An 11,967-nucleotide genomic window follows, 5' to 3' on the forward strand; every position below is an offset into this window, starting at 1 on the left:
ATGTAAATTTACGACGAAATATTTTCGTCGTAAAGTTTCGTTGTTATGGGCACGTTTTTGTGTAGTGATTAAAATAGAAGTCACGACTTCTTTTGATGTATGATTTTTTTTTTTAAAATGGACTACCTACTAGAAAGTCATAAAATTTAGTTGCCCTATCATCTACTCTGTTAATTTAGAGTCATATTTTTTTTATCTACCATATAAAGATTGTTTTTAAATTTTGGACTTTTTCATTTTTAGTACCACGCTTAATATATTACGAGATGCACAAGTTTGTTACACATTATATATTTACACGCTACTTACATAATGAGACTGGATCACTTAAAGTAAACCAAAACCTTATTTACCATAACCATCGGAAATTAATCTAACAAAACCGATACGTTATTAACTATTAGAATGATAATACACTAACTCTGATTTGACTCCATGTCACCACAAATGATCGATCATCTTTGCTTATATTCCAATCTACATATACAAGACCATGTTATTATATAAGAGTAATACAATAACACGATTGGAAAAAAAACATGGTATTTTCTGCTTATTCTCAGATCAATACCTGCGCACATAAAGAAATCAAAGTGTTTCATATTTGGTTCAGCTTGACCCATACAAACATTACCACCAATTTATAGTTCTTAATATGAAAATAAGTCGCATATAAGCTTCAGTCATATATATTTATAATTCAAAACATAATTGACATTACATATGTTTTCTTTTTTTATATATATCTATTTAATCCATGTATTATAAAGGGATGCTGCAGTTTATATCGATATTGTAATACCAATTACTTTAATTTTCTATTAATTATCAAAATCTAATCAAATATAAGACAATATTCTAACCTCATTAACAATATATAACTCTAATCTTAATTAACGTACCATGCAAACAAGATAACCTCTAACAACTTAATTCTTTTTTATCTTCAAAATTTTCTTTTTGATCAAAGTAGATTCTTTGTTTTAACTAATGGGCTAATTCCATAGACAATTAGTATAACTATTTTGCAAATATAACTATTTTGCAAATATATGCTTCCCAAACGAGTATCTATTATTCTTATATGGGCCAAAAGTTTTCAAAGTTTGAATATATCAAAATTTACATAAATGTCTATCTCTTCCAAATTGTGTTTCAAAAAACAAATTTTTTTTGTCAACAAATAACAAACTAAAATACAAACGTTATATACACGTCCAAAACAAAAGTAAATTATTAAAAAAAAAGAAGTTATACAAAAATAAAAAATATAATCTCATCTCAATAATTATTACGAAAATTAGTACAAATATTATCCGCGCACGCGCGGATCTAGATCTAGTTTAATTTCATATTAACATCACATAAGTCCCACATTGCATAATCGGCTAATGTCTATGATTTGAAAACATAGTAAAACCTTGCTATATAATATAAGTCGTGACTACTATAGGGGATGATTGGAAGGAGCTGTAAATTTATATTTTTGCTTTAGAAATAAATCTGTAGATTTTTTTTGCTGTGGCTGTAGATAATTTTGTTGTAGAATATTAGTTGTAGGTTTAAAATGATTCAAAGACTTACATATAAATTTTCTAAAGCAAAAAATAAGTGTTCTAGATTTATGGTTTTCCACAGCTAAAAATAATAAAAAGGAAAAAAAAACTGTAGTTTTAAAAAATCTTTACAAAGCATGATTGGCAAAATTTTGGGCTGTAGAAATAATTTAGGCTGTAGAGAGATCTTACGACACTTCTAAAACACTTGCCAATCAACCCCATAATAAAACATTTCTATCAAACACTATATGATTTTAACTCGTGTTTCTTCTTTAGGTTTACTTTTTTTCCCTGACATCCTTCGACATGTTTACTACATCAAGAAACCTCAAAGTTTCTCCTTAGTCCATAGACATTAAGTGGATCACTGAAACTACTCTAAACATATATATAGTATAGTATGAGTGCTGTGGCCATGAACAAACACTCAAACACGACTTGAAATGTTGCTAATCGGGTAATTCATTTTTAACTATCGTGATCCTATTTTTTTTTAATTGAAGTCAATACTGTTTTCTTTGAACATAATGTTACATCTTTATACACCTTTACCACATTATTCACTTGGAGAAGTTGAACATGGTGGAGTATTCCATAGTAAAATCCGAAATATTCCATTAATAATATGGATATATTCTTCTAACCTTAAACAGAAATTGGCTCGCATTAAAAAAAACAACTAATTATTGTACACAAATTTCGGTATTTATAACCATTTTTGGTTAACTAATTAATTAATATCAACGAAAATATTGCCAAATAGTTAAATATATCTTCAAATTAAATTATTCCCCAAATCGTGCTCAAATATCGTCAATGTATTGATTTTCTATATTAAAACAGAAGTAACAACCTTGATTCATGTGTGATTTTTTTTTAAAATTGACCTAATGTACATATTCCTACAAAGTCATGTTACATTTAATCTCTAATCTTATCATTTAAATTTTGGGTCTACAAGAAATTTTTATTGGGCCATCAATAATCTTATATATTAAAACAGAAGTCACAACCTTGATTCATGTGTGATTTTTTTTTAAAATTGACCTAATGTACATATTCCTACAAAGTCATGTTACATTTAATCTCTAATCTTATCATTTAAATTTTGGGCGTACCAGAAATTTTTATTGGGCTATCAATAATTAGATTTAAAGAATAGAAGATCCATTGAATTTAAAGAATAGAAAGATCTAATTTGTAAATTTAAGATACACTAGTCTTATATATTAAAACAGAAGTCACAACCTTGATTTATGTGTGATTTTTTAAAAAATGGACCTAATGGACTTATTCCTATAAAATCATGTTACATTTAATATCTAATCTTATCATTTAAGAAATTTTTATTGGAGTATCAATAATTGGATTTAAACAATAAATGATCCACTGGATTTATAGATATTATAAATTAAATAGATATAATTTAATGTTGTAATACTATACCCCACATGTTAAACATAGAAGAAGATACAAATACATGTAAAAGTTTAAAACAATCTATTCAAAGAAAAAAATATACCGTAAACTTATTATGTTTTTAAAATTGATTGATATATATATATTATAATATATACCAATTTAGAACTGAAAACAAAATATTTATATAAAAATAAATGAAAACAAAAATCCGCGCGATCGAGATCTAGTCTATACTATTAAAAATGAAAGAATCCTAAAAAAATCTACTTAAACAAGGTTGTTGGACCTCTTCATTTAATTTAAATATGTTTTATTTTATAATGCTTTAGTTGATCAAAATATATACTCAATTAAATTAGATTTTCATTTTCAGATTGATAGATTTTGAAGGTACAAAATATATGGTGTGCCCTTACCTAACTTATATCGGCAACAACTTTTTAATGTTATAGCTAAATTATAAATAAGTTTGAATCAATCCTAATTCATCACCCATGTATAAATCAAAACGACCATTGAACCAATCCTAATTCATCTAAATTTATTTCTATGAAAGTGGATTATCACTACTACTATGATTAGAACTTAAACGACCTTAACACATATAAGACTCAATCCATAATCACAAACAAATTATTTTATTCAGAATATAAAATTAAAAGTATATTAGAATTTTAACTAATTTAAAAAATATATATATAATTAATTTATTTTAGGTTTTTACCGGGTCAACTAATATCGAATCGCGGTTAATGGCGGTTTTCAGAATTAGTATGCTTTAAATTAATTAGTTTTCATTAAATTCATGTTTATCTGTTTGACCGCGTTGTACAAAAACATTAATCTTATCTAATTTAAAATAGATGTGCTAAGTGCTGGTTAAAAATGAAATGATCACAAAATATATAAACTAAAATTAAATTAAAAAATTACAAATATAATTTCATAACTAATTAAAATAAGATAATAGAACACAATATATACATATATATATATATATATATATATATTCATGAGTTAGAAAAAATACATATTATATACATCGAAAGATGATAAAAGTTTAGTATAAATTATAGTTAGTGATACCAAAATATATTATAAAGGACTCGAGCTGTGTCTATTTTTTCTCAAAAAAAAAGAGCAATATCCTAATGCTTTTAAATATCATTGGTATAAAAACCAAACTAGGTATTTGAAGTTTTTTGGTTTAAGTTCAAATTGGTTCCTTTTAGATTCGAGTCAGTTCGAATCCATAATTTTAATATCTAGAAAATCCCTGTAATATTTGGGTACGTAACGCGTCCGGATTGGTTTGATTATTTAGAAACCAAAACAAGACTTGATATACCTAAAATCCCTATGAGAGAGTTATATAAAAGTGTACACAAAATTTTAAATAAACTCATGAACATTCCTCCATTAAAGTACATAGCTTCTAGAGTTTCGATCTAGAAAAAAAGGCACGATCTTTGCTGCAAAAAAAAAAAATCTTATCTCGTTGTTCTCGGCAAATTAAAAATATTAGTTTGTGCTTTGAGCCTTTAACTTAACAAAGCGAATTTAACTGTTAAAAACTCATTTAAGTTAAAAAATATTACAAACTCAATTAACTTCAGACCCATTTTCAATTCTTTTTTTTAAGCCCAAATTATGAAGACAATTTTATACATAAATACATATAAATATAACATTATTTAAATAGTATAGATTTTTAATAATAAAACATTTGTCTCAAACTGATTTCTTAAAAGATTTATAATATAGTTACTATTAATAAAAATAAAAAGAAAAAAAATAATTGGTTCACTATTTTGGTACATTGATAGTTAATGTACTTACAAATAAACTTAATAACAGTTGTTATTTAATAATAAACATGTTGGTATTAATCTTCAGATTTTACGTACGAAAAAATATTTCTTACGAAATTCAAATATATATTGATATATCAAAATTCTAAAACAAAAATCAAAATTATACTCTTCTCAGTGGGTTAATAACGGTCTTTTTGATTTTAAGATATTTTTAGCATATTCGTTTTATTATATCCTACCCTCACTATATATGAGTAACTGAATCTCTCGGTTCGGCACAGACTCGGATATGAAAACTCAATAAAAACATTGTACCGGACTGAAATAATAATAATATAACATATTTTAAATATTATAGATATCTAATAATAGACATAAATTCATTTAATATTTAGTTTTACGGTCAATAAAAAAATACATGTGCTTCTTAAACGCGGATCAAAATCTAGTTAATATTATTACTAGGTTAGGAGTATAATTGTCAAGCAACTGAGCAAGAAGGTGGGGCTTGGTTTTGGTTTATATATGTGGAGCCCTAGATAATTAAGTAGAAAATCAAGTTGCTTCAAATCATATCCTAGCAAGTAGCTGGCAAGGTAACCCTACATGAAAAGCAACTTGACGAATTTGTCTCTCCTCTAGTCCTCTTTCGGGTGAACGTTATTATACATGATGTATCTTGATATGTTAGGAGGACATTCACCCATAATAAGCTAAAACCCACCACCGTTTTAGCAAATAACTTAGGATTTGAACCATATGTGGCTCAAGAGAATGAACTCTACAAGAATCAAACTAGATGCTAGTGAAGTTAGTCACCATCAGAGACAAAATCAAGTTGGCACAACTTGAATGAGTACTGACAAAAGATCTTAACTTGTCTCCATAAATGGTTAATGGGTATATAGGAATGGGGGTCCACTAGAGTAAACCAGAGAAAGACTAATGACACCTTACACCAATGGCTCCCAAACACATGTTGGATGCAGGAAAATATGATGCTCCGGTCAATTCTTGCCAGAAGAGGAGAAAGAAGTGATGCACCAGAGTCTCAAGCATCGTCATCAAACTACTGGGACTAGTGATTCTTAAGTTTGGTTAGTATATGTAAATATCATGTACAGAACCAAGCAAGTGTTTAATTATATAAGATCATTATTTTTTTTCTTTTTGACAAATAAGGTTATTAATTTTACGTACAAAACTCAATTTTTTCAAATGTATAAAAATCAACATTTATCTACTCGTGTAGTCGCGTGTGTATGTGCAGTGTTGAGGAAAGAAAAACACATTAATGCATGTTAATTGGCGAGTTTAGCCTTGTAACGTTTAACCTTTTTCTATTTAATTAGATGTGATCTCCACTCCTTAATAGCAGAAAGAAGAGACTGATTAGGAAGAAGAGTTTGGTTGGGGAAGGGCGCATCCGTCATTGGAGATTTATGATTCTTCTCAAGCCATTCCATAATGGCTTTCTTCTCGTATGTGTATCCATCCGAAGCAACACATGGATTATCCATCACATCCTAAAATCACCATACTAAAATGATCAAAACCAAACACAAAAAAAAAACAATATATATGTAGTAAAGATTCGATCATTATCATTACCTTAGTTATTGGACAGTAGAAATGGCCCGGAGCGTGGTGGTTATGGTCAATTAGGGTTTCAGTAAACATGTTTCTTGCGTTACAAGCAACGTCCTTTAACCGTTCAAGAACCGGTAGAATCTCTTTCCCTAGATCAGGACGGTCAAGCTTCCTCATCTCCGCACATCTAAGCCCTATCATAACCATCTCTTTCGCTTCCTTAACCGGCCAATCACCAGCAGTCTTATCCAAGATCTCTGAAAATTTCCCGGTTTGATCTCTCAACGCTTTCTCTAACGAATGAGCCAACCCCATGGCTGACCTAGCCGTGGCTAGCTGAAGAAGTATGATTCCAAACGCGTAGATATCGGACTCAGGAGTCACCACACCGGTTCTTTGGTACTCCGGATCAATGTAGAAGAACGTTCCTACCGGACCGGTTTGGTTAAAAACCGTTGAGGCATGAGAAGGATCGAGATTAACCATCTTGGAGAGGCCTACGTCTCCGATTTTGCTCACATTGTTCCGGTCTAGGAGTATATTTGCCGGTTTAAGATCGCGGTGGACGATTGGTCTCGGCTCGTTTGTGTGGAGAAAGTAGAGAGCTGAAGCTATCTCCCAAGCGATTCTGAACCGCTCAAACCACCTTAACGGCGGTTGCGGTGCGTCAGAGTTTGGTCTGCGTGTCATGAGTCTTTCCTCGAGGCTTCCGTTGTGCATATACTCGTAGACTAAGCTGCCGTGGTCAGGACATGCGCCTAGGAGGAGAAGCAAGTGTGGGTGACGAATCTTGCTAAGAATCTCAAGCTGAAGAAGTATCAACCAAAAGAGCAATCGTTTGAGAAAATAGCAATATTCCAAAAAAAACAACAATTTTCTTAAATCAATGCAAATAGGTTTAAATCTGCTAAACAAATTCAAATCGTTCTATATGGTTTAAAACAATTTAAATTAGTCTAAATCAAATAAAATCAAAATAAATTATGACTAATTTAATTATACTATCTTCACAGTCAATTTATCTGTAAACAAGTGATGATTTTCTAATCTCTCAATTTTGTTTCTTTTTCTTTTTCTTTATTTTAAAATATTTCAACAAAATTGTTTTCTAATTTAACATTATTTATAAAAATATGCAATATATATAAAAATAGAATTGATTTCGAATAATCTGCCTAATAGTTAATAATCTATATTACAGCTTAACCAAGGAAAATAGTAATCTTGCTTGAAGGTTATAAAAAGTAAAAGGAAAATTGTTTTATTTACCTCTTGGTGAAACTGTTTGGTTAAGTTACTTTTGTCTGAATGAAGAACCTTGACAGCTACTGTCGTGTGATGCAAGTTACACCGATACACGCTTCCGTACCCGCCCATTCCAATTTTAAGCTCATCAGAGAACGAGGAAGTAGCCTGAACGATCTCATCCCACTCAAATTTCATGTATTGTTGGCGTTGAAGCGGTCCTCCTTCAAGTGCATCCTCTAGCTTCTGCTTCTCCTTTCTAACCTCTTCGGCTCTTGCTTGCGCCGCAAGTTTGTCTTCAGTTTCTCTCTCAACGCATCTTCTCACGAGCTCAGCTTCGTTTTCCGCCTGCTCTTGTCTCTCCCTCTCCATCTCCACCACTTCGTCCGCGTCTTCTTCTCTTATCGTTAAGTTCTTGAGCCTCGTAGCTTCCTCTGACCTACGCTGGTTCAGATCTTGAACCTTTTTAGAAGCATCCATGACTTCTCCTTGAGCAACTGCATACATTCCTTTAATATGGCGGAGTTCAATCTTCAGCTTCTCTAGCTCAAAGTCTTTATTCACCTACATGTTAATAATGCCACATTCAAAAACTATAATATACTTAAATGAATCAACTCCACTCCTTATACCTGGCTACTAGATGAAATAGGGTCGCTGGAGCAACTTGAGCTTGAACCCTCATCTGTATAAGACCTTCTCCTGCCTTGTATATCATTTCCTCCGTACCCGATTCCCGAGCTGTTTGTTCGGTAAAAGCCCTTCTGGTTAAGCATCTTTGTATCCACATCTAGAGAGGCAGTTCTGTTATGGTGTGTATCAATGTTGTTATTTGTTCCAATCTTTGTGCCAACCTTCTGGTTAACGGTTGAAAGAGCTTGCATTCTTTGGAAGAGTAAAGGTGTAGATGAGAATTGATGACTTGATGTGGAACTTACTGACCCTAGAATGTTTATAAAAATAAATAAAAAAATCAAACCGGTTTTCAAGAACTTCCTAAAGAAGTAGTTATTACCTGAATGGCTACTTGAAGTGAACTGGTTTTCGCTTCTATCATCTTTAATGCTTGTTTCAATGTCTATATCGGATTTACGAACATTGAGAAGCTTTCCTTTAGAGATAACGTGAACGGTGCAGAATCTTGGTGTGACATCTGAAATCTTTGAAGATAAGTTGCTTCTCTTCAACTTCCTGAAAAAGAAACAAAAATATAGTTAAGGAATCGACAAAGTCAGAGGAAGTCAAAAGGTATATTACCATGAGAAAATGATAGAAGAGGAAGCTCCAATGACTAGCTCACTGATTCCATGATCTTGAACCGCTTTAGAGATTGCATCTGCTACATCATCTGATTCAAGCACCATTATATCCATTTGTACCTATCACATTTTCACAAGATACAAGTTCTTGATAACAAAAATAAGAAACAAGAAATTAAATCAAGTGGTCCAGATTAAAATACCTCTCTATGAGCAAACATGTCTCTGCTTGGAAGAAGCATTTCTCTTGTTTTCCTGTCAACATCTTTCTTGTAAACCGTTGTGGTTGAATCTTTTCTTGCGGTTGAAACCGAAATTGAATCTCCTATTTTTTTCCACAAAATATGGATCAAGTTTTTTTTTAGTAAAATGTTAAATTCTATATCAATTTTTATTTTTTTGGAAAACATATAATGAGAATTCATATCGGAATGCGAAAATGAAACTAAACAACTAGAAACTAGGACGACAAATAACTGAGCCCAACGTAGAACCGGACCTAGCCTAATAACCAGCTAGGCAACGAGACTGGCTCGGACCGAAGAAAACCGGTGAGCGTAATATCAGATCAAGTTTTGACTTAAAAGGTTGTAACGTTTTGTAATTCTTACTTGGCTGGACATGTAAGAGTTTGAAGACGACATGTTCTTGAGAAGCGAATTGTTGAAGTGCCCATCGAACAACGCCTTTTGTTTTGTTGTTGTTCCCTTTGATCGCCACCGCTACGATTAAAGCTCCATCTCCCATTTCTTCAACTTCAGCGGCTAAGATCTGATGATCCAAGAAACTACAGAAACCAAGAAAGGGTTAGGGATAAGTTTTGAAGATAGCTGATGAATTTGACTTCAGAGGGTCAAGCTTTTTGTTTCCTTAATCTCGTTGTTCAAATGATTTAACAGCTTAGAGAGACAAATGGGGGGTGAAGAGAGAGTCATGACTTGGTATGTTTTTTATTTAATTATTTTTGGAACAACTTGGTATGTTTATTTAATCTATTCTATTAAAATAACAGTATGACCCATTGATAAAAGTATGGTACACCTATTATTTCTTTTATCTTTATCATTATTTAGAATATTATTTATTATGTTTTATGCCATTAGACCTATATTTAAATTACCAATTAAAAAGACTTAAAAAGATGTAAAACAAAAAATATATCCGCCCTTTTTGGACTTGAAAAGACTTTAAAGGCGGGTCAAAATCTAGTTAATTAATTAATGTAGTTACAAAGACATATTCTTGGACCAAACAAACAAGTTGAATCCTTAATGGATAAAATAAAAAATTTAAATGATATTTATTTTATAATAACAAAAGAATGGAAGATCTGATAACCAATCCAACGGCTAATATCATAAAGGTTTAAGGTTTGTTTTTGTAAAATTATAAGAAAATTACGTAAAGGCTTAACAATGGTATCAGATAAGATTTGAAGATACCTAACGATTTCTTTTGACTTGCTTGAAGCTTTCTCAAAAACTGGACGAATGGATGTGAAGAGAGAGAGAGACAGAGAAAGAGAAGAAGAAGAAAACCGGGGCGTCTAGCTCTGGTGGTAAAGGACTCACAGCTGTGAGCACCGCCACTTGGGTTCGATTCCCGGCCACTGCGGATTTAACATTCGGGCCGCAGCGACACAGATTAGTCTCTTGGGCCTGGGAAGCCGTTGGAGAAACCGTGTTTAATAAAAAAAAAAAAAAAAAAAAAAAAGAAGAAGAAGGAGATGACGAATCAAATTTGAGTCAGTGAAATGGTCACCGGATTAATTAAATATCTATATTTATAAAACAAGATTTCAGAAAAGTAATGATGAAAAATAAAAAAGGAGTAATGATTAAAATGATAAGAGAATGAAAGTGTCAAAAGGTCTTGATGTTTTTGTTTGTTTGTGTGAAAAAGTGATGTCTTTTCCACAAAGGTTTGTGAAGCGAGATGACGTTGTAAGTCAGAACAACGTGGGCTTTTGTCGGACTACCAACTTGTTTATTCTATATTGTTGACTTTTCAAGTTCTGAGATTTCCGCTGATCAATAGTGAATACATTAGATTTATCTTTTGTTTTAGCTCTCTTGTTCAACTACAATATGACTCTTCTTTTGCGAATCTTGTTGTAGTGACATGAAATAGAACTTGATGATAATTTGAATGTGGTTTTACCTTGGTTTTAAAAGCAAATGAATCATGCCATAATACGTGAGCGAACTTATCCACATAACAGCTCCTTTCTTGGACCTCTTTGCGTCGATATACCTCCCAGAAAATTATCACATGAATCTTCCCGTCACAATACAATCTGAACCTTTTGTATACAAAACGTCTTGTGGTCTAAACTCCGACTAATAAACTTCTTCGCATGAATGTTTAGTACTGTATTTGGTTACTTGAAAAGTTTAACGGTAAAACAGAAAATCCCCTATAAAGCTTTCAGATGCGGATGTTCACCTCTTAAATGGATGCATGTCAGATAAGTTAGACGGGATGCTCACCTGTCAAGAGCATCTCCAATTCACTCTTTATACTTTTATTTTTAAAGAGTCTTGCATTCCAACCACTTTTTATCCCTTTATTTTTTAAAAAGATGAATAGTACGCTTTCAAATAATAGTTATTATTGAGATTCTTTAAATACTATTCACTTTTCACTTTAGTCTTTCTATTTATATAAGTTTAATGATTATGTACATAACATTCTTTTTGTTTTATTTTTATTATTTTAGCATCTAACTATTATAATATTTGATATTATAAAGTTAATTTCACACATTAATAAAATATTTAGAATTATTATACGCAAAATTTAATAAAAACATAACATAAACATATTATTTCAGAAAACAATAATATTACATTTAGGGAATTTTTCACAAATTAAAAACCATAATACAAGCATACTATTTTCATCAAAATACATGTTACACAATAACCTGAAAATATTACACAAATTAATATAAATTACAACACTAATATTCAGGTAAATTTGATCTCACACCTCCAAAATCACCAAAATGTTGTCCATACACATTTGGAGTAGTTTCACCTAGTTGTTGTTGAGTTCTCTTTTGTATGATTCTTCCTT

The 11,967-nt window shown here is 31.2% G+C and overlaps 1 protein-coding gene across 2 annotated transcripts; it reads right to left on the minus strand.

Annotated features, from left to right (window-relative positions):
- Window positions 1-6,072: 6,072 nt before the first annotated feature.
- LOC106320846 (U-box domain-containing protein 51) lies at window positions 6,073-11,226 on the minus strand. Of its 2 annotated transcripts, none has more exons than XM_013759199.1 (9): window positions 11,050-11,226; window positions 9,501-9,676; window positions 9,093-9,214; window positions 8,888-9,009; window positions 8,646-8,821; window positions 8,263-8,573; window positions 7,655-8,194; window positions 6,407-7,192; window positions 6,073-6,321 (listed from the first exon to the last, which is right to left on the minus strand). In XM_013759199.1, exons 1-9 carry the CDS (start codon window positions 11,103-11,105, stop codon window positions 6,136-6,138), a joined length of 2,475 nt encoding a protein of 824 aa, XP_013614653.1. In that variant the 5' UTR covers window positions 11,106-11,226; the 3' UTR covers window positions 6,073-6,135. The 2 variants fall into 2 exon arrangements, with proteins under 2 accessions (XP_013614653.1, XP_013614656.1); XM_013759202.1 differs by lacking the exon at window positions 11,050-11,226 and adding an exon at window positions 10,332-10,422.
- Between the last annotated feature and the right edge of the window lie 741 nt (window positions 11,227-11,967).

The sequence above is a fragment of the Brassica oleracea genome, chromosome C2 (genome assembly GCF_000695525.1).
Source record: "Brassica oleracea var. oleracea cultivar TO1000 chromosome C2, BOL, whole genome shotgun sequence".
NCBI classification, from domain to species: domain Eukaryota; kingdom Viridiplantae; phylum Streptophyta; class Magnoliopsida; order Brassicales; family Brassicaceae; genus Brassica; species Brassica oleracea.